The sequence below is a fragment of the Vipera ursinii genome (assembly GCF_947247035.1).
Source record: "Vipera ursinii genome assembly, chromosome: Z".
NCBI classification, from domain to species: Eukaryota; Metazoa; Chordata; class Lepidosauria; order Squamata; family Viperidae; genus Vipera; species Vipera ursinii.
In genome coordinates this window covers 31526770-31550445 of record NC_139517.1, presented here as the reverse complement: position 1 = coordinate 31550445, position 23676 = coordinate 31526770, and the positions used below count along the sequence as shown (strand labels likewise).

The following is a 23676-nucleotide window of genomic DNA, read 5'->3' as shown; positions in this document are numbered from 1 at the left end:
AACTAACACTTCATCCCTAAAGTATGGTATTAACTTTTTCATCTTATTACATTTTATTTCTGTATTTATACTTGGTCAGCATAGTTATTGCTTTTATCTTGAAATGATTCAAATTATTGCAATTTTATCCAGCTGTGTTTTAAATGTACAATATTGACAAATATCTATTTTGAGATTTTTTAGAAAACCTTTTTAAAAAATTCCATTCTATTGAAATATGGCATTGATATTAGCTCTTGCTAATATACTTTATTAAACACAATTATTTAAAACATTTGATTGTTTATGAAAGGAAAAATAATATTCTCACTGTTGGCAGCTTCTGTGCTAAATGATTTTTTTAAAGTAATCATGATCCTCAATTGCATTAACATCAGGCTATAAATGGAATATATTCTAAACTGTTTTATGGGCCACAGATTGCTGACAATCAACATTGCTTTCTCCAGAAGATGCATAATTTAGATTACTCAGCACTATCTTGCCAATTCAGCAATCCTTTACAGCTTTTATTCTAAGCATTGATCTTCTAAAAAAGAATACTCTAGAAGGAGAATATGAAGAATGATTGCCTTTATTACTCGAAGGGACTTTCAATCAATCTTAAATTTCTTATATTTTTAACCCAATTGAGAAAGCTTAGGATTACTTTGGCAAATTTGTCTCCCCTCCCCCAAAGAAAGAATAGAAAAAAGGGTGGGGAGACAGTGGGTGAATTTGGAGGACACTTATTGGGGTAGTTGAAGCAACACTGACTGTCCCGATGGCAGATAGGTGATGTTACGGGACCGCGAGAGCTGATAAGCAATATCTTCAGCTGCTTCAAGCTTCCGCAATTCTATAAGGCCATCACCTACTGAAGCCAATGAATTGGCAATTAACTCAGCTGCTTTTGAATCTCCCTCAGCTGAAATTATAGCTGCTTTCTTCTGCTGCTCAGCCTGTAGAAATGAAACAGAAAGCAAAAAATTACTTCAGGAAAAAAAGGTAAGCATTATGTATTATCTAGCTAATGAAAGAATTGCGGCAGTTATAAGACAATAGCCAAATTAAGGCAATTAACAAAACAAATATAGGACAGAGAGAATGAATATGCATGGAAAAATGATATCAGATCGGTACTTTTGATATTTTGATAAAGCAAGAGTAACAATTCTGCTTACTATGTTAATGTTCTAATATTGGTATTGCTACTATTCCTAGCACATGACAGAGAGCAGATGTCAAGAAAGAGCAATCCCTGTTATCCTTTTTAATAGAATCATTAAAGAAGTTTCTCCCAGAGCAAGCAGCTAGAAAGAATGATACAAGACCAATTAAATAGGTACTTTGAAAGTTCCCACTATATATGCATGGTTGAGGCTTTGATATTTAATATTTTCACTTATGCTTTTGCCATGCCCTAGATCCATGGTGGTGAACCTATGGCACGCGTGCCACAGGTGGCACGCAGAACCCTCGCTGTGGGCATGCGCGCCGTCTCCCCATCCCTAGGCCTTCAGCTGGGTTTTATAAAACCTTTTTGCTTTAGGCCTCCGCTGCCTTGTACAACAACAACAACAACAAAAAGGTTCTAAAAGGTTGGCCATCACTGCCCTAGATTCTTATTATTCTCTGAACTGAATGTGGAATTCTATTTATCAGGGGGGAAAAAAACTATGGATACATCCAAAAGGATAGGATGTGTATCTGATATTACGAGGTCTTCCTCCAAATCCAGAAAAGAAACTCCCATTAGCCATAAAATAGTCTCTTAAAGGAAGTAACTTTGTTTAAACAAAAAGTGCTATGACCATGCTGTTGCTAAGAATAGTGAGTGTCAAGAAAAGCAGCAGCAGATGGGAAGAGGAAAAAGATGGAACACAATATAGCTCCCATTTTGACAGTATTCTTAATAAAGGTGAGACTGGATTCTGTCATCATAATAAGCATGTCTTATTTTAATCATGTTTTAAGCCAAAATGGCTGGATTCACACAACTTGTGAAGCCAAAAATATATAGAATGTGCAGTTCCTTATCACACTTAATGTTTTTGTATTGTTTTTAGTCATTTGTACGTGCTTATGACTAGAATGTGCAAAACGTATCAAATCAGGAAAGTTTTGGGGAATTTGGGAATGTTCCATTTCTTTCCTTAGATCGTGCTATTCTAGGTGCTGTTCAATGATTCTGGAAGTAAATCTTTTGATCTAAAAGCAGTTTGATGTATCGCACTCGTAGTTCAGTTTCAATACAAGGCTGCTTATATTTGAAATGCCATATCCAGATCTCAAACCACTTCCAATTTAGTAGAATTGCTTGTGAAAGCCACCAAACTGTGTCAAAGATAATATAGTGCAGAGGAGATTTCAGCGTTATCTGGAGGAGAAACAAAATGTTCTGGAGTTTTTGAAATTAGTTCCTGAATTAGTGAGTTCTGCATATCCCTATTTATGGCTATAACTAGATGCTAGAAATGACAATTTGTGACAAATGGAGCATTAAAAAAGGAGATGAAAATCTTTTCAGCAAGGAGTGAGCTAAGGTTGCCTGTATACATTCTCACCTTTTCCACTATGAATCTGGCCCTTTCAGCTTCTTGTTGGGCAACTTGCTTCATTTCTACTGCTTCTGTGAATTCTTTTCCAAATGTCAGGTGTGTCTGAGATGGAAAGTAAAAATATCAATGAGTTATAATAATATAAACCATTGTTTCTCAACTTTGGCAGCTTGAAGATGTGCGGACTTCAAGTTTCCGAATTACATAGCAAGCATACTGGAGAACTTTGGGAATTAAAAGTTGATATATCTTCAAATTGCCAAAGTTGAGAAACACTGATACAAACTATTAATATCACTTCCACAGGTAATTGTGTCCTCCTAACATATATATAACAAGAAATGAGAACAGTTTGACTTCCAGAGACCTTCCATTGCTATTTCCATTCTCATTCCCCACTCCCAACAAATCATATTACCAGATAGGTTTCTGTATCCCACTGAAAGATTGGAGGAATGGAATTCCAGCTTCAACTCCATGCTCCCTTGGAGCTAAGATTTTAATTTCCATAATCATCCAGACAACATGGTGAATGGAACTAAAAGGGTGTCACGTTGGAGAAGCCACAAAACAAAACATACACGTATCCTCACGACAAGCAACACGGGGTGGAGACAACTTCCCTTGTGTCAAGTCACTCTCACAACCATCTAGGGGTCATATGAAGTGCCTTTTTTCCATTCTGTATTTTTGTGGGGGAAGTGACACTGTCTTCTACGCACCCTCTCATTCACATGTTTGTTTTGGTTACATTATTTGTGTAAATTTTTTTGGATTGCTATCAGTCTCCCTTTCTTTGTTAGCAATCCAAAAAATTTACACACATATACATATACATACACACACACACACACACACACACACACACTTATTTATTTATTTATTTTTTAAACTTGTATACTGCCCTATTCCCGTAGGACTCAGGGCGGTTTACAGGGAAAAATTTAAATTAAAAATACATACATACATATATTTACACAGCTTATAGATGTAGAATGCCTCTTACCAAGGAAACATCATCTAAAATGAGTCCAAATGTTGCTGCTCTTTCTGTGAGATCTTCACTCACTTGTCTGGAAACCAGCTCTCTTTGTGTGATTAGCTCCCCAGCATCAAAGCGAGCCTGGAATAATGAGATATGCAAAACAGCAGTTAGAATAGACAGCAAAGCTAAAATTAGAACTACTGATTTATTAAAGTTTAATCCCAAATCAGATAGAATTTTGGCCCATCACCAACTATTATGCACCACATTTAATAGCAAGCATTATTTTCTTGCTGTTTCAGTGATAGCCTACCCACAGGCATCAACTGCTCCTATGGGAAAGAGCAAGACAGTGTGAATTAGATTTCAGACTAAATCAGTTGGGTTCTTCTGTTCATTGGAAATAAATTCCAATCTGGTATGCCCAGTATGTCTTGGATTACAAACCTCATTATCTCTTTCCCTAGTAAATATAAGGGTATATCACATCAGTGTGTATGTAAGTATATGTCCAAAGCCCTGCTATAAAAGCAAAATCATATTTAAAAAAAATAAAATGAATTTTTTTGAAATTATTTCCCTATACTTTTATAAAATTAATCTTAAATTTCATATTCAACTTCACTCTTTCACACATACAAATCATTCTTATACACTGAAACATACTCCTATAATCTATTCACTTGTACCAGCAGAGTGAACAAAAAGAAGAAGAAAAAAGTATCCATGAGATATAAGGCAAGGATGGGAAATGGGAGAATAAGATTGGATCAGATAAAGGAAGGGGTTACTAAATAAGGAAGGAGAAATAGGAGTGAAAACAACACAGATCTTACTGCACAGATACTAAGTGGTAAAATCTCATCACCACAATATATACACACTTTCAAGTTCATGCCTCTAAATCCCCAAGTTATTTTTTAAAAATGTGATGCCTCATATTCCTTTTATTATTCAGTCCCTGCAAACTGTTTGCTCTGGAGTGTACTGGATTAATATAATTTCTGAGTATTCCTTCTAAGATGCCTTCCTCCTTTGTTTATGTATGGCATCTTCCCCTTTTCTCCTTCCAAGAAAGAGAAATGTAATGTCCACATATGAAACTGACAGGAGTTTTCATGTGCTGTATAAGAATATGTCCACAAACAGAAAAGGAAGGAAACAGAATTAGAAAGGCTTTTGACAGTCAGAAGGAATACTTGGCTACGCAGAATAAAATGAAATAGTCCCTGCCTTTGCAGCATCCCACTAAATGAAGTAATTAGAATTGTGAAAATAATGCCTAGCCTCATAAGAGGAGACATTGTCTTATCTTACTATCTCTTACCACCACAGATTTGAGGATCTCAGTTGTGATGGAAGGCAATACTCGTTCATCATAATCTTCACCAATAGTGGTGAAAATCCGGGGGAGTTGCGTCATCACTGGCCTGAACAAGATTCGGAGTGTGATATTCACATTCTGTAGATCTACCCAGAAGACAGGAAGCAGATCGTAGCAGTTACATATTTACAAATAAAGAAGAAAGCTGTTCTGAGCCTATACCAAGCTTCCCACACCTAGTTTTTGAGTCTATTGAATCTAGAACTCCCTGAATTCCATCAGTATAGTCATCCAGAAGATACTTAGATAAGCCTTGCACATACATATTTTGGAAGCCAAAATAAAGGATGATCTGCTGCCAAATAATCTAACCCAATTTTCTCTCCTAAACAGTTCTAGGCCAACTTTAGTAAGGATAAAGATGACCATCACAATAGTTCCCCCCTCCACTCCAATCCTATCTAGTAAACTTTGCTAGTTTTTACTTTCTTGCTGCATTAGGGAATGTAGGCTCCAGGGAGGGAAAAACATCCCAAACTAGGTAAGATGATCTGCAAATCACTGCCCCTTCCCTCTCCCCCAAAATGTAGGAGTATATGTATGGGGGAAGAGAAGGATAACAAGTTGGTATGTTTTTAACTCTTATTTCCATGATACAAATATAATAGGATGGCTTGCTTTGGTGATACATTTTCATTAAATTATATTTTTGAGTCCTTGTAATATTCATGGCAGGGATACAAAAGTGGCTTGCCATTGATGTCTACTTTATCTTCTTGGCACTTCCTGGTGATCTGTCATCTAAGTACTAACCCAGGGGTCAGCAACCTGAAACAGTGAAAGAGCCACTCGGAACCGGTTCCCTCACGAAAGGAAAAACTGGGAGCCGCAAAAAAATGTGTGCACATGCGCATACATGCACGCATGCGCAGAACAGGGTTTGACTGAAGAGTGGAGCCAAGGCGAGATATGCACCTACCCTGCATATTTGAATTAACTGGTTGAACATTTTTAGTCCCACTTTTATTTTTTGGACTGCACATGGCAGAGGACTGGGAGCCGCAGGAGACGGCTGAAAGAGCCGCACGCGGCTCCGGAGCCGCGGGTTGCAGACCTGTTTACTAACCAAATGAAATTTGTCTTAATTTGAGATGAAGATATGCTAGATCAGGGGTGTCAAACTCAATTTCATTGAGGGCCGCATCAGCATTGCGGTTGGCCTCAGGGGGCCGGGTGGGCGTGGCCTACTGGGTGGGCGTGGCTAGAGTGTGTATGGCCTACCAGATGGGCGTGGCCAGCTCTACATCATTCGCATCAAGGGTGCCTCTGGGGGCCTGGGCAGGAGTGGGACAGATCTGAGGGTCTCTGGCAGGAGGAGGGTCTCTGGGCCAGGGCCAAGGCACTGGGGGCCGTTCCCTGTTTCCAGGATGGCTTCGCGGGCCGCATGAAACTTCGCGGGCCGGATCTGGCCCCCGGGCCTTGTGTTTGACATGTCTGTGCTAGATGCTATTATATGCTCAAGATTTGCATGTCAAATTACCTACCTCCAGCTCTCCATTCCATTAATAAAAATAGGGTATGTCTTGCCGCTTACCTTTGCTCCCAGTGATTACAGGCACATTGCGAGGGCGGGAACGGCAATCAAAAATTATTGGCTTTTGAACCCAAGGAATGAGAAAATGGGTTCCTTCTCCCACCACTATGTCTTGAACACCTTGGAATCGATCAAATATGACAGCCCGGTGGCCTGCATCCACTGCAAATAGGGGGAAAAATTTAAACAACATCCTTTGAATACAAGAAAAGCAGGGAAAATGGAATCCTTTTTGTATTCTGTTTGTCAGAAGCACCAACAAATTATAGACCTACAAAATGCAACAGTGAGCCAATAAAATAGGTAATCAAAATAGAGCACGTATAAAAAGTATATAAAATAAACAGGATTAAAACTAAATGACATTCGCTAAGTATTGAACTATGCCTACGGTGTTTTCTCTTGCCAGCACGAGGTCTTCTTCCATACATGTTGAAGGACATCGTGCACATTGTAGTATGTGTGGAAGTCCCATTTCTTAGGTTGTCTTTGATCTTCATACTCTGCACGCAGTCTATTTAGTGATTTCCACACAGGCCAAGGCTATTTTTGACCACGTGGCAGATAGTTGTATGGTTGTGCCCAGTTGCCTGGTAGCTCTTTATTCACTTTCTATAATTTCAGGATAATCTCTGGCAGCCAGTTGTTAGGAGGGGCAGAAGTTTTGAGAAAATTGTTCCTCGATCTCAGTCTTGATTTTAGGAGATTGATGGCCATATAGCAGGTGTGTTTCTGTGGATGTCATTTTAACCCCACCTTCTGTGCAGCATTTTCTTGGCAGAATTTTTTTGGGGGCGGGGTGGGGTGAATACCAGCTAGATAAGGTTTTAGACACTATGTGACCACTCTCGCTGTTTCATTTAGGGCCACATCCACCTGTTTTGCATGTTTTGATCTATACTAAACAGAGCTGGCATATTCTCCTACAGATTTAACATAGGGGTAATGCAGATGTTCTTAATGTGTGTGGTTGGGCACTTCAACTTACGCCCATTATTTCTTCAAAATGCTGTTTCTAGCAAATATTTTCGCTAGGTATTAAAATAGTGGTCTTAAAAGTAAGCATGCAGTCCAGAGTTACTCCCAGATACTTTGGAGTAGCGCAATATCCAATGTTCTTTTTGTATTATTATTTCCAGATCGTAGCTTTCACCAATCAGGTACTCACTGGATACATAGAATTACAACTCATTTATTCACTGCCATTATTGTGTGTGGAAAAGTAATAATCTCCAGTTCATGTGCTTTGGTATTGCCCTATCAGAGAAATGGAGAAGCATCACTGTTGTGCTAATTACTTCATTAACTGACCAGTTCAAAGCAGCTTATGACTGGATTACTTACAATTCTGCCAATGCTCCTTAAACTCCAGTCTAGCTGAAACTGATTAAAGACATTAGTGATTAAATCTGGAATGTTCTATATACAATAATTCGTTCTCCCATGAAGTGATAGCTCCTCTACGCTCTTGTTTTTATCAGATCATGTCAACAAACAATCAATTCTTTGAAATTTTATCTTTGTTATTTTCTATCATAATCATCCCTGCCTCACTAATGTACCCTTTATGACAGCTCTTTCTCAATCCTGAAATATTACAACTGTCAGAATTTGCACTCTGAGATACACCACAAAACTTATGAAAAACACCTTGCTAGGGATATTTTATGTCACTCATGTCATTTTACATAGAGGTAGTCTTCTACTTAAGTACCATTCATATAATGACCAAAGTTAAAATGTCACTGAAAGTGACTTAGAATCAGTCCTCACACTTGTGACTACTGCAGCACCCGCAAAGTCATGGGATAAAAATTCAAGTACTTGGCAACCAATATGCATTTACAATGGTTTCAGTGTCCCAGGTCACATGATCGCCATCTGTTATCTTCCCAGCCAGCTTCCAATAAGTAAAGTCAGTAGGGGAAGCAGGATTCGCTTAATGACCATGATTCATTTAACAACTGTGGCTAATAGTAAAATCAGGTGCAAATCACTTAACTGCCTTGTTTAGCAATGGAAATTTTTGTCCCAATTTTTGGTTGTAAGTCAAGAATTACTTGTACTTCAACTATAATAGCGTACAGTGCTACTGTTCAGATTTTCAGCCAACAATGTCCTTTTTTAGAGTACCCCATCAACTTATTCTTCAAATTAGACTATATCTCATTTCATCCTACACTTGGGGTTGATTTTGAAAAAAAATATTCCATCTAGAACTTTCCCATTTATTTTCTTCTCTTATATTTCTGGAAAACTTGTGGTTTCTTAAGCTTGCTAATGCTTTTTTTTCTCCGCTGGGATGATATTGTATATCAGCCCCAGTAGTTAGATCAGAACTAGGAAACTATGTTTAAGGACAAGCACTTAGATGATATTTGGGAAAAGGATAATTATGCTGTCCTCTGATTTTCATTTGCTCAGATAGAATTACATAACTGCTTCTCTTTTCTCAAAAACAAAATGTACAATTTGGGAAAATTCTCTTAGATTCAGTATACCGGTAAGTCTCCATACTACACCCAACAAGGAATTGATCTGCTTATGCTGTACCACAAACTATGGTTGCTTGAGAAACCATTATTGATGACCAATGCAATGTGTTTTTTTAACCAATCCACTGTTAAAGATAGCTTGGAAATTTCAATTAGTATATAATACTTGAATAATATAGGAGCCAGGCATTCAGATGCATAGTTCACTGTTGTGTGCCAGTCACATTGGCTGCTTATTTGTTGCTGTACTTAAATTGTTATTGTAATCTAAAATTTTAAAATAAGCTACTACTTGCTTCAACGTTAATTTTAGAAGCTCTATTGGATGTTATCAGAATCAATAGACCCTAGAGACTGGGATTTTCCAGCAACGCATTCATATCTTTGTACCAGTATCTTGAAAAAATAAAGGTGCAGGGAAATCTACTTTAAATGAGGTGCAACTCTTGGTGATTGCATTCATACTGTTTTCTTGGCAACAGCACAAAAGTACTTTTAAAGGATTTAACTTTAATTACTAAAAGTAATTTAACTTTTAGAGGTTTTTTGCAAGCTCTCCAGCCTGTCTAGTTTACAGTCCCAGGATTTCCTAGTGCTTTTTCATCAAAGTATTGGCCATATCTACTACGCTTAGCTTCTTCAAGACCAAAGGTCAAAGGGTGCTGCCATCTGCTGAGACTTTTCTTTAAGGCAGAACACGTTGCACACGTTTCAACTTCTGTTCAGGAAAACAGTGTAATGCTACATTTTAAAATTGACATTTAGTTGCACACAGTTAAAAATATAATTGTGAACATCCTTGCAAGGTTTTGCTCAGAAAATGAGCACATTAATTTTTAAAAATGTAACTGACCTATAATAGATAAACAGCACTTGTACTAAATTCTACAACAGTTAGAAAAGTATTGTTCAATGGCTAAAGAAGAATAACTATCCCAGGAGAAAAGTAGGAAATGGTAGGACTTTGATTATAGGCTTAATTATACTAGAATGAGCTACTGTTTACTGTAGTTTTAAAAAAATTCTTTGAAGAATTTAAAAGAATCTTCTAAAAATGTGGACTTCAGATTTTTAAACAAAATCATTATTATACAAGCTCATCAGTTCCTATCTTAAAATTTTCTTGGTTATCTCACAGGAAGGAAAATGCCGTGCACAGAAATTCTTCCTTACCATTATACAGAGCAGAGTTGACAACTCCACCAACTATTGCCAGTCCCAAGCCGAGTTTACCCACAGTCTCAAAAATTTTGGAAGCCATTGTCAATATAAGTCCTGCTTCTGTTTTCTGACAGAATAACACCTATGCAAGTAAGAAAAAAAATCCAGTAATAAAAGAAGTTGGAGCAAAGAAATGGCTTCTCAGATAATACTTCTGCATAAAGAGCAGCTTCCTATCCCTTTTTTAAAAGCTTCATAGAATAAAGTAGTTTCCTAAGAATGCTATTTGGATAATTTAAGATACAATCCCTGGAACAATATGCAGCAATCCAGATTTTAAGGGGAAAAATTATTAGAATGCTGATATAGCTTTAAAGAAATAATGTGATCTCAGGAAAAAGCAGCATGCTTGATTTAGGATGAACTTGAATGTGCAATGTGAATGCCCAAATCACCTTTTCCTCTTTGAATCCAGATTGCTGCACAACCCTAGAAATTTCCAAATGTAGTATCTTGCCCTATCAGAACCTAGAATTAAGGATGTTAAATTAATAGATTTGATCTTTAAAAATATTCTTTAATCCTAGGATAAAATGTTCTTATTGAATAAAAATTATGGAAGAATATTAAGACAGTCTGCTCAGATTAGTCTTATCACATTTTTTCTGTCTTGGGGCAATTAGCAAATACATTAAGAAGACTAAACTGGCAAATGAATAAGTATGCCTAACTGTCCGACCAACTTTCATCAGTCTTTTAACACACGTGACTTTCAAATATTTTATCCCAGGAAAACTCCCATCCACGGTCTCTACATTCAGTACTGCGATATGTTCCATGGACACATTCTTAGAATCCTGTAACTGTTAAAGCTTGATGGGTCTCTGATGGACTCCTATTTTCCAAAGTACACGTCCTACACTCCTTTGGTGTTCTAGGCTCTGGGTTAACTCAATAGCTGTGCAAGCTTTTTTTTAATGAACACTTTTTAAGATGTAAGTACAGCCATTTCCAAAGCTCTTGAATGTATTTTAATATAAATTTCCACAGCAACTTTTATTCTAGCTAATCTCTCCGTTATAACATCTTCCTCTCTCAGGAACCCACTCTTTGCAAATCCTCACTCTAATCCCTACTATCTATACGGAAATATCTAAAATACCCCAAGCATCTTGCTTCACTCCGGTTTTAGAAGACTACATGACGAGCATGTGCAATTCTTTTTTATTTCCAGAATCCGCCCATCCCACAAAATCCCCTTACCTACCCCAGCCATTTCTCCATTTTGTGGTCATGCTTTCCCATCTGCTGCTTGAAACGTTCATTTGTGAGAATTCTGCACCGTAACCATTCAGCAAAACCCAAATATCAGAAATTCTTTTCAAACATACGTTTGCATTTTATCACCCCGCGTTTTGCTAATTCTCCACAGTTATTTCACAACAAAAGATACACCCAGTTCAGCAGAAGGAAAAAGAAGGCAAAGCTCACCTCCTAACGAAAAGATGACCTCCACATGAAGACTCCACCGAGCCACCTAGCATTCTATACTGACGCACAAGGCGCACCCGAGCATGGCTCTTGCTGGCTGTGGCAGTGCCTGACGGGATTCGTAGTTCTTTCAACGGTAAAGACAAAAACAAAAGCCTCAGCACCATGGGTCATGTACAAGCAAGATGAAACTTCGACTCCCGAACGGCATCGCAATGCAAAGGCCCACCCTTTCCTATTGGCGTACGCCGCAGGGCTTCATGGGAATTGTTCGCTGGTTAAACTGAGCCAGGCGGTAAGCACGAGGGAAAGGTGAACGTGAGGAGTGCATGATTATTTTTTTTTTCCTCTTCCGTTTGGAGATGAAGAACTTAGTGCTTAAAGCTTGAATATGCCATTTTTGGAATTGGTGTAGGAAAGAGAAGAACGATGTATACGGAACACGTCCCCCCCCCTTTTCTTTCGCAGCTGATAGACCTACAACTGTTTAAGAATATAGAGCGCGATTTTTTAAAAAAAGTTTTAATGGCCTAACAGGTTTTGTGCGAAAAAACAGAAGCTGTGTTCATGGTTTACTTAACCATGGTTTTTGAAATGTATGGGGTGTGAATGAAAGTAACCAGTGAAGTTTTCAGTTTAGTGTAGTTCCATTAATAGTTAGATTGAAGTCGTGCCTTTTCTCCTGGCATTTACTTGGCAACCCCTTACTCTTAGTTTCAACTACCAAATTAGCATCTTTTTAAAATTGTCTATGGCTGTATTATAAAAGTATGGATACTATATGCAAACTAACAAGAGCAACATTGCTGTTCTAATCTTAGCATATTTGGAGAATATACAGAGTGCTATTTCATCCAAAAGCTGAAAGATTTTCTTGTTTTCAGTATGTAAAGATACTTCCATGTGTGAAGATAAGTTACCCCTCATTTTGAATTTTTTCTCCAAATTGAGTTATAATCAAATGACTTTGTTACATAATGACTCATGTAAATATAACAGCTGATGTGACTATGCTTCAGATGTAATTTGAATCCAGAAAACTGGATTGGTCACATATTATAGGCTCCTTCAATATCTATAATTCAAAAATAAAAATTTAAAAGTACAGCTACTGTGTTCAACTTTTTAAGTTGACTGAATTGAAGGAAGCATTTTTTTCAAAGAAACATCTAAAAGATCAAGAAGATACCTTTGCTTTTCATCACAATAATTTATATATATGCATACAGTACAGAAGTATATATAGGGGTTGTCTCACATCTATATGAATTATTTTAGTAATGGTTGACTATCCATTTTGACAAATCTGCATTCAATGCATCAGATCATAGTTCTTGTACCAATACATTCATCATGTATATTTAATCAAGAGAACATTTTTCAATGAACAGTGATCACATACCAATGGATGGATAACTAATATTAAACATCATTGTATTTTTTTTCCTCCCACCCATTAGTTTTCCTTCAGGAGGAAAAATACAAGTTTAACCATTTAAAGCATAATACTTAAAATACAAAGGTAAGAGGATTGCATTCTGACATAGGTAATTCTCTAAAAGTTATATGGCTTTGGGACTAAAGTTGCAAACATTTCTAATTTGTGAATTTTTGTGTATTGCCCTGCTCATTCATGCAGAACATAATTTATTGAGCAAAGTCTCTTGTTATATAATGGGGAAAAACAGCTAATTGCTCCATGACACATTTGGAGGGAGAGTCACAGATTGTTTTATCTATAACTTTTGCTATTGTTTAGAAGTTTTGAAAAATGGGTTGTGTGTTGGCTTTTATAGCAAATATCTAAATGTTTATTGTTTAAGAGATTACAATCTGACGCCCAGAGTTGGATGTAACATCAGATAAAGTCCAAAACTATCAGAATTTTTTATGTGGTAATATTAATATAAAACTAGACAATAAATAATGTAATTGAATTTAAATGCAGATGAAATGGAACTTAGTTTTTGAACTGATTAGAGTCAACACCTTTTCAAATATAACAGCCACCCCCTTCCACCACCCCCTTCATCTAAGCCAAAGGGCAACAAGTCTCTCTTTAAAAGTTGCACAATCCTTGTTTAATTACTTACAAAGGTATATGATTCCTAACCAAACACTATGTCACTAGTGGCTTTTAGTAGATTTTTCTCCATTATTTGCTAATTTGACAATCTAGTGAGAAATTTTGTTTTGCAATAGGACATAGGTTGATCTTACAAAAAAATCATTTGGTTTGTCTGTAATATTTTATTTTATTTTATTTTATTAAGTTTATATACCGCCCTTTCCCGAAGGACTCAGGGCGGTTTACAGGGTATTTAAAACAACCAGTACAAAAGTTAAAAACAAATTAAAAAAAAAGATTAAATCATCCCTAAAATTAAAAACCCCAGTTAAAAATTCTCAGCCTGGGCCGGAGAGCTCAAAGAGTCAGGTCTTCAGGTCCCGGCGAAATGTGCGAAGGTCGGGGGCAGTCCTAAGCTCCACGGGCAGCTGGTTCCAGAGGGCAGGCGCACCCACAGAGAAGGCCCTTCCCCTGGGTGTTATCCGCCGACAGTCTTTTATTGGCGGCACCCTGAGAAGACCCTCCCTGTGGGAGCGCACTGGACGAAGGGAGCTTGATGCTGGCAGCAGGTGTTCCCTCAGATATCCCGGACCCAAGCCATTCAGGGCTTTATAGGTCATCACCAGCACCTTGAATCTCACCCGGAGGGCAACCGGAAGCCAATGCAGCTCGCGGAGTAGAGGTGTTACGTGGGAGTATCGGGAAACCCCCATCACAACTCGTGCGGCTGCATTCTGCACCAGCTGAAGCCTCCGAGTGGTCCTCAAGGGCAGCCCCATGTAGAGAGCATTGCAGTAGTCTAGACGGGAAGTCACAAGCACATGGGTGACTGTGCGTAGGGCATCTAGGTCCAGATAGGGTCGCAACTGGCGCACCAGGCGAACCTGGGCAAAAGCCCCCCTGGTCACGGCTCCTATATGATCTTCAAAATTGAGCCGTGAATCCAGGAGGACGCCCAAGTTGCGAGCCCTATCAACGGGGGGTAACACCTCACCCCCCATCGTTAAAGGTGGAATAATCTGGTTAGCCCAAGATGCCGATACGCACAGCCACTCAGTCTTGGCGGGATTGAGACGAAGCCTGTTTCTCCCCATCCAGACCTGAACCGCCTCCAGGCAACGGGACAGCACAGCGAGGGCATCGCTGGGTTGGTTCGGGGTGGAGAAAAATAGTTGGGTATCATCAGCGTACTGATGATACCCCACCCCGAAACCACGAATGATCTCACCCAGTGGCTTCATGTAGATGTTGAACAGGAGGGGAGAGAGAACCGACCCATGAGGAACTCCACAAGCGAGAGGCCTCAGGGTGGATCTCTGCCCTCCAGTCAACACCGACTACGAGCGGCCCAGGAGATAAGAGGAGAACCACCGTAAAACGGTGCCTCCCACTCCCAACCCCCCGAGACGCCGCAGAAGGATACCATGGTCGATGGTATCGAAAGCCGCTGAGAGATCTAATAGGACTAGGACAGAGGAGCAACCCCTGTCCCGAGCCCGCCAGAGATCATTCACCAGCGTGACCAATGCCGTCTCCGTGCTGTGCCCGGGCCTGAAACCCGATTGGTACGGGTTGAGATAATCAGTTTCCTTCAGGAACAGAGGAAGCTGATGTGCCACCACACTCTCAACAACCTTTGCCAGAAAGCGAAGGTTGGAGACTGGACGATAGTTATTTAAAACAGCTGGGTCCAGGACAGGCTTTTTGAGGAGGGGGTCTCACCACCGCCTTCTTCAAGGCGGCGGGGGAGACACCCTCCTTCAAAGAAGCAGTTATTACTGCCTGGAACCAGCCTCGTGTCCCTTCCTGAGCCGCATAAACCAGCCAGGAGGGGCACGGATCCAACAAACAGGTGGTGGAGCTCAGCCTCCCCATGATCCTGTCCACATCATCAGGGGATACAGGATCGAACTCAGTCCAGATAACATGCTCAAGACCGTCCGATTCCTCCACGTCAGACTCCGCCCAGTCAAGAGTCCAAGCCGGCCCGGATCTGAGCGATTTTGTCCGTCAGATGATGACTAAACTCCTCGGCCCATCCCTGTAAGGGATCCTCCCTCACTTCCTGATTAAGAAGGGAGTGAGTCACGCTAAACAGGGCGGCCGGGCGATTATCTGCGGACGCGATGAGGGCAGCGAAGTAATTAGCCCTCGCCGTCCTCATCCCAGCAAAATAAGACCTTATAAAGGTTCTTAGCTGCAATCGGTCAGATTCGGAACGGCTGGACCTCCAACCGCTCTCTAGACCCCGTCTCCGACGCTTCATCTCCCGGAGCTCTGCAGAAAACCATGGAGCCCAACGGGATCTGCGCCGGGTCAGAGGTAATAGCCTATTTCAGTTGTTTCAAAATGAAAACAAAGAGATCCAACGCTAAGGGAACTCCTTGGAAAATGATATAAATATACTGCAATCAGTAAGACAATGCAATATTTTCAAGCAACTGCAAATCAGATAGGCCAGTGTGGGGTGATTAGATCTTTTGTGTTTTCATCCAGGGGTGTTTCTTTTAGCTTCCTCATGCTTTGCTGGTTCCTCTGAATTAAACCAACTGAGCCAGCTGAGTAGAAAGTATTTTCATATTGGATCCTAGGGATTTAAAGTGACAGCATAATTTCCTCTAGCCACCTCTATTTCCATTTAATAGAAATAAAGACACTATCCTGCTTCAAATCAAATTGACAAGCATTTCTTAGCAAATATTTACTTGTTTGATTTGCTTTAGTTTTGTGTTTATTATCAAGATACCAGTTAGTAAAAAAACAAGCTAAACATTTTGCTGAACATCTGTGAAGTTTTATTAGCATTTTTAAAGCTCTCAGAAGAGGTCTATCCTGCTGAAGGTTTTCCTATTTACAAAATTGCTACCAAAGGAAACATAGCTAAAGTGTTATTTATTACTCCTAATTCATCTTTTAATTTTATAATCAAGTGGTCACTTTTTCAAAGTGCTAGGCTTCAGCTGTTTACCAACATCTATAAAGTGTATGTGGGATCCAGAGAGATTTCTGTATATATGTATGATGCTAAAATTTAGTACCACGCAGCATGCTGGCTGCCACTTTAATATTTTCTAATTACAACATTTAAAACTATAATAAAAGATAAGAGAGAATCCTGTAGCTGTAAAGGGAGACTACAGCATTGTTTCAAGAGTTAATTCAGTCAAATCTTAGCATTGTTACAGGTCCTTGAGCATTCGTTACAAATCAGTTTGTTTTAATCATTTAAGAATTAGATCCTCAGTGCAATGGTTAAAAATATATAAAAATAATGGAAATAAAAATATTTGTTTCCATTGCTTAGGCCATCATTCCTAAGTTAGTAAGGAAGGCAGTGATACTTGTAAATATGAGCAGAATATCACTGGATGGTTTTCTGATCCACCTGAGATCTCATGTACAAAATGGTGTCTTTGATGGCATTTCTATCTCAATCTGTTCACCACTACCCCCCCTCCCTTTCTTTCTTGTTCTCTTTTTAGCTGAGTAGTTCAAACCTCCATTAAGCACTAAGTAGGCAGAATCAAAGCAATTGGCCATTATATAGCTTCCATTAAAAATGAAGAAAAGACAGAAAATTGCCTTCTTTACTTCAATATATTGCTGAGAGAGCAACATTTCTAGGAATAGAGCATAGAAAAAAAGAAGTCACCGGGTCTGCTGACTGAGCATCTTTGGAAGGCATAATACATTCACTTGTCACACCAGAAAGACATGGATTCTGAAGCTAATATCAGTAGTAAGAGGTTATCTTTTCACTGCTGTGTTTGTTTTCTCACAACTACATCTGTTAGGGGCTGGACCCCATTTTGTTTTTATGTGATGAAAGAAGAGTCTTGCTGTTCTAAAAGCCATGTAATCAAAAATCCAAAGTAGCTAACTTGGTGCCTCTGAGAAGACCAAAAGCAGGATGTGAGCACAATATTATTAGGCATTCTGCTCAGGAGCAACCAACATTCAAAGCCTAGCTATAATGAGCCAAGATGATAAGCAGTCTTATCTTACTTGGCAGCCTTGCCCTTCACTTTTGGATTATTACTCCAAGCCCAAGAAAATGGTTTATTAGGGCTACCAGAGGTGGTGTCTAATAGTCATCCATTCTTTTGTAGTGCAGATCCGATAACCTAGAGTGAAAAGTGTATAATGCAATAACGTAAGCTATAATGGGGTTCAGCCTAGCATGATATCCAGTCATGGACCATAGGTTAAATAGTGGATAAGGAGGAACTGCTTATTCCAAATTTATAATTAAGATTTGTTCTAGGATTGGTGACTTAAAACAGAGTTTGGTATGTCACTGGGCAGGGAAATGTTAAGCTATAATTAATTCCTCCTTTTGGCCTTGGCTCAGAGGTAGGAAGGAATGGCTGCAAAATGAGATTATTGTGGCTATTGCTTTTCATGGATCTTATTTCTCTGATACAGCTTAGATGGGTGACTGCTTATCTGTAGTGCAGCGGTTTCCAACCTTTTCTATACCCCACATCCCTAGAACACTTCTGATATATTCTCACACCTCTTACAAAAATAATACCTGGTTATGTATATACACTATAATTTTGAAACTTCTAAACCCAAGTTTTAGCATCCCCTGGACTATCGTCTTGTAAGATTTTCTTACATCCTACATGGGGATGCCTAAGTGATTATGGTAACCTTTATTTAACCTTTAGTACTTTTCAGGAAGAAAGTTGCTACTTCTAGCAGCTTCCAACAGCTTTTCTTACTGTGTGGTGCCATCACTAATACTTCTCCCCTAGATTACTGCAATGCATTGTACAGGGTTCTGCCCTTGAAAATAAACTGCAACTTCAATTAGTACAAAATATTAGTCTGGGAATGTTGGCTGAAACTAAACTCTATGCTTGTATCCATAAAAAATGGATTCTGTTTTTTCCAGGTTCAACATACTGCTATGCAGACATTATAAACTTATTAAGTTCTTATTACTTGGCAGCTAACTAGCTGAAGGAATGCCACTGCCTCTATATTGTGCCTAAATCCAAGTTATCTTTAAAAGCCTTGTTCTGTATGAGGAATAGTAAAGGTAAAAGTAAAGGTTCCCCCGCACATGTGTGCTAGTCATTTCCAACTCTAGGGGCCGGTGCTCATCTCCATTTCAAAGCCAAAGAGCCAGCGCTTGTCCGAGGACGTCTCCGTGGTCATGTGGCCGGCATGACTAGACACCAAAGGCGCACGGAACGCTGTTACCTTCCCACCGTAGTGGTCAATATTTTTCTACTTGCATTTTTACGTGCTTTCGAACTGCTAGGTTGGCAGAAGCTGGGACAAGTAGCCACCCTTATTTTATTTTTCTGATGTTAGGCAACTGAAGGACTTTTAATCTTTTTAAAATAAGCTATTGTTATATCCATAGCTTTTATGCTACAATTGAACTTTAAAATTTCATCTTCCACTATTCAGTGCAACATTGTTTACCTGTTTTTTACTTTAAAGATTTAAAGTAATCCTTTCCTAGTTTTGGAAGCACCAGTTTTGTGGGTAAGGAAAGTAGTAATTATGTATAAGGTAATTTGTGTCCATTCTGCTTATTAAACTTCAAGGCCTAGAAAATTCTTGCCAGCATGAAGCTTGCAGCCCATGTTTGCTGATCCCTATTCTGCCTCTGTTGCCTCTTTCAATTCACTTCAGGTACCTGATTTCCCTCAAAACATAGGTGAGGACAAAGATTGCCCGTCTGATGGAACTAGAATGAGGAGGAAAGTCCTTCCTTAATCCCAGTTCAGCTAAAGACAACTAATGCTGGGGCTGAGGTTAAGGTAAGGACAACATCATGGGGATGTAGCAGATTTTTTTTGGCTAGGACTCATTTGTCGATACAGTTAAAAAACAGTGGAGAAAGGGCTACAGCAGTGTTTCCCAACCTTAGCAGTTTGAAGATACGTGGACTTCAGCTAGCTAGTTGGGGAATTTTGAGAGTTGAAGTCCATTCATCTTCAAGCTGCCAAGATTGAGAAACACTACCTAGAATCATGAACAAACCGTTCATTCATGGTAGACTTCCATCCCATCTTGATTTCCTTCCTTTGAAAATGTTGCTGCTCTTGAACGGCCACTGGGAGGCATTCTTGTCCTCTGTAATCTGACTTGTGGGCAGTAATGACAAATTATCAGAGTTGCTAAAAAGCTGAAGCAAATGTTTTGTCCCCAGATTGTATCCCAGAAAGGAGAAAATAATGCTTGCATATATCCAGCTCAGTGCATATCAGCTAACTCCTACTAAGCCTTCCTCTCTCTGTACTGTATCTTAGGCACTTCCAGGGATTTTCCCCCCTTCATCCTGCCTTCAGTTTAATACTTCCAAGCATGGGGTCTTCATTAAGTCTCAGAGTTAGTGACTTGCGAGAAAGCAGCTTGGATTTTGACATCCATCAGGTATCATATAAACATAAGAGGACTAAGAAAGAGAGAACGGAAGGGGGCGGGGGCGAGGTTGGGATCAGAGAGAATCAGCCACTAATGGAGGGTTCTCCTTGTTTAATGGCACAGCGCTGATTTATGAGCTTTTAAATAAATCATTTTTATTGCCGTCTCTTTGTCTTGCTGTTCTACATTTAACCCAAAGTATCAGTCAGAGACTGCGGAGGGTCTCTGTTTGCCCCAGGCATTGAAGGTTGCAACCCTCCAATGTGAACTGTTCTTGAAATGAATCCTAAATTTCCTTATGCTTCTTTTCTAGTGACCACATATATGAATTCACAAGAGATATGCTGAGATATGTAGCACTGATTTTAATTTTTTATCTTCCTTGGCTATTTACTAATCACATTCGCTAATATTCTATTCTATGGAACGCGGTGGCTCACTGGCTTAATGATGCTGGATGGTCTCAGCTCTGGCGGTCCGAGCCCAAGCACTGCGTGGCAGGGTGAGCTTCTGTTCCTCGCCTCAACTTTTGTCCAGCTAACAGAAAGCATATTCTATGTAAGTAAATAGACAGGCACTACTTCAGTGGGGAGACAAGCTGGTTCTCAGTACAGACAGTCAGATTCCTGGGGGCTTTGAACCTTCCCAGTTGAGGCACCCATTTGGGAGCTTTGGGAAGGGAGGGGGCCTTGGGTGACAGTGCAGGAAGAGCAGCTCATCTTTATTTCTGACGTGAAGCCAGCTTCCCCTCCTGGGATGCACCCGGGAAGCACATAAGCGTGTCCTATAACAGGACTGGTATTTTGGCAAGCCAAACTACTACTCTGCAATAGCACTGTGGTCTCTTGCCTGCTGTAACAACACCATACATTCATCATCATCACCACCACCACCATCTGCAGTGCTATGTAGTTGAACTTTATTCTGTTTTCTTGATAAACATGAAAGTAGTTTACTATTATCTTCTTCCAGCTTTTTGATTTCTTAGTCTAGCTTATAATGCTGCCAGTCTCCTATCCAGATACTAATTAGGCCCAAACACTAACCCATCCAGACACTAACCAGGCCTAAACAAGAGCTACTGTACCCAAACTAAGACTTTGCACCTAACCATGACACAAATAGAGTTTTTTTCCCTACAGGGTCCCCGTGACTTGCCTACCTGATTTTCAAGACATCCTGAGTTAACCTTAAATAATCCTCAGCTGTTCTAGTGTTAAATTAGTGTTTTCCTCTTTATTCCAAGGTATTTTCTGTCATGGATACAATTGGAGACATTTCAGTCATTTCGCCATTTGTGCACTCCGATGCCTCATGTGGTTGGTGGGATCAGCCAACTTCCCATTAGCTATTTTAGGCCAGAGCGGGCACATGCCCACTCTTCTGGTCCCTCAGCACTTTCCTCCAGAACTATTTTGGTGAGGCCTGTGTCTCTTCCCCGAGATCCCCCATTAAAAACTTTAAAAGATACACCAACCAACTGATAAAATAGCAAGCAGGGAGGTGGCAGGCAATTTACCCGGAGAGAAAGTCTCACTGTACCACACAGTCCTTTCTACCATGCCTGACAACTATTAGTTGGGCTACTTTTAATATAGATGTAATGATCTGACCCTACATTTAAAAAATAGTCTTGACAGGTATGTGTGGTAGCAGGGGAGCATGCTTTACTTTGCAGCAGAGAGGGATAGTGAGATAGTGATAGTCAGCTGTTAAGTAAGGTTGGCTGGAGGGGATGTCAGAAGAAGTGGAAGCCTATAAGCACAGCTTATAAGCACAGTGGAAAAGGTTTTACAGTGCATGAGAAGTTTTCAACCATGGTCAGGGTGTTTCCAAACATGGATTTAGCTGTGCTGCACCTATCAGATCTTTGAGATAGGTCTTCCACTCTTCTTTGCTATATCCCCATCCCCCCAAGCCTGGGAGAGACGCAGACGAAACAGGAGGTGGCTTAGCTTCCAAATCTCTCATCCTACAAAGGGTTTGACCTGAGGGTAAAGAGCTTATCTTCTCCATTACCTGACACTTATTCCATCCTGGACAGATGGTTAAACCTGTGCTTGCTTAGGTAGAGAATAAGCACGTGTTTAATATTTTAATCTAGCTCCTGTTCGCTATGCTGATTTAGATTCCTACTGGCTCACAGTTGGGAGAAGAATACTTTTGGACTCATTCTTATATTCCTATACCCATAACAATTAAGATGCCCTGTTAAGAATACTTACATGGCATTGCCCCATGACAATACTGTTATCCCATCCCTAAGCCCAAAGTAATGAAATTGTCTTTAGCTATTCCAGTTCTCTTGTCCCAACATGGGTATGCCATGGACATGTTATAAGGTGGTTTGTGCTCATTGGCTGGGAGGCATGGTCTCTCCGGTCAGGAGGCTACTGCCCTACATTTTTATTGGGGCTTATTCTGCTTAAGAACTGCCCAGGTAATGCCTGAGGGACATTGTTTTGAAATGTTTGTAAAGCATTGTGGGCTTCTTACATATACAGCATAGTGCTCTGTGGAAAAAAACTACACCTGTATTTTAAATACAAGTTTAACACTCTTTTCTAGGGAGCACTTGTCCTGTGTTTGAGCAGAAGTTAGATTTATCTGGAAAGGTGAACCAGATTCTGCTAGCTGGAAGTTACCGGTTCTGCCACTAAATATATTAAAAGTTTTCTGCTGTCTGCCAACAAGGGTGTTTGCATGGCGTGCATTTGTTATTTGAGGGGAGGGGATTGTGCGCTTCTGCCAACTCTTACGTGATTTAGTCTGTTCCACAGATTATTCCACATGACACCAGACAACAGCTTCTTGTTAGCTCTACAGTTCTCTTGTAGCTCTAGTCAAGGTTGGAGCTTACTGAGGGTCCCTGTGTGTATTACCCAAACACAACTTCCATTTTTGTTAGTCTGACAGGTATTGAGCCTTGAACTCAGGCTGAAGTGAGGGTCCCCCAATCCTTCTTGCAAACCCTCTATTGTGCCTTCAGTCTGTCATTTGGGCTATTTCTGAACTTAGCGCCCACTTAAAAGTACACTAAACCAGTATCCAAAAACACTCCAGGTGACATATTGCAGATATGGAAAAGGAGAGGAAATGAAGTTGGAGGAAGATTGGGGACACTATTGTGTTTGCAATCTATTCCCCAGGGAATTTGAACAGTGGTTATATCTTCCATCTCAGGCACTCAGTTACATTTCCCTAGTCCCATCCATATACAGTCAGGAGAGCGATCAATGATTGCTTTTCCTCCCAGCAGGTACTGCTTGGTAGGAGGAGAAATGTGGAGTCAAGGAAATTGCTTACCTTAGCCTATTTTGCATTAAATCTGTAAGGGCAGTATCAACAGTGGCCAAACCAGGTTTAGCTATGGGGCCAGCACAATTTATGCTTTACTGCTGACTATAGGAGTCTAGGAATGCAGATCAACATGGTCTTGAGAAAGAGCCCTTTAACTGAGCTTTGGAGAAGAATCTTAACTCAGCCAGGTCTACCACCTGCTGAAATATTTTGTCATGTATTTGCTTTCTTTTTGTTCAGGAAAACTACCTGAGTAACAGATATTTCCATTACTTATAACTTCCATTTTTTAAGAACATCCACATAGAGGCATCATACAACCATAAAGCTT

At 39.8% G+C, this 23676-nt stretch overlaps 1 protein-coding gene across 2 annotated transcripts; it reads right to left on the bottom strand.

Moving 5' to 3' along the window:
- Positions 1 to 556: 556 nt before the first annotated feature.
- On the bottom strand, positions 557 to 11788 carry PHB1 (prohibitin 1). 2 transcript variants are annotated; one of them, XM_083378659.1, is made up of 7 exons: positions 11591 to 11788; positions 10112 to 10241; positions 6444 to 6605; positions 4853 to 4995; positions 3547 to 3663; positions 2547 to 2642; positions 557 to 941 (listed from the first exon to the last, which is right to left on the bottom strand). In XM_083378659.1, the coding sequence occupies exons 2-7, from the start codon at positions 10197 to 10199 to the stop codon at positions 729 to 731; spliced, it is 819 nt and encodes a 272-aa protein (XP_083234785.1). In that variant the 5' UTR covers positions 10200 to 10241; positions 11591 to 11788; the 3' UTR covers positions 557 to 728. The 2 variants fall into 2 exon arrangements, with proteins under 2 accessions (XP_083234785.1, XP_083234784.1); XM_083378658.1 differs by lacking the exon at positions 11591 to 11788 and adding an exon at positions 11367 to 11570.
- Positions 11789 to 23676: the final 11888 nt, after the last annotated feature.

What these genes read in the sequence shown, in the direction of transcription:
- PHB1 (XM_083378658.1), bottom strand. An exon ending in CAACTCTGCTCTGTATAATG is followed by an intron (nt 6,606 to 10,111) that starts GTAAGGAAGAAT and finishes CCCTATTTGCAG; the next exon opens with TGGATGCAGGCCACCGGGCT. An exon ending in CCAGATTCATAGTGGAAAAG is followed by an intron (nt 942 to 2,546) that starts GTGAGAATGTAT and finishes TCATTTCTACAG; the next exon opens with GCTGAGCAGCAGAAGAAAGC.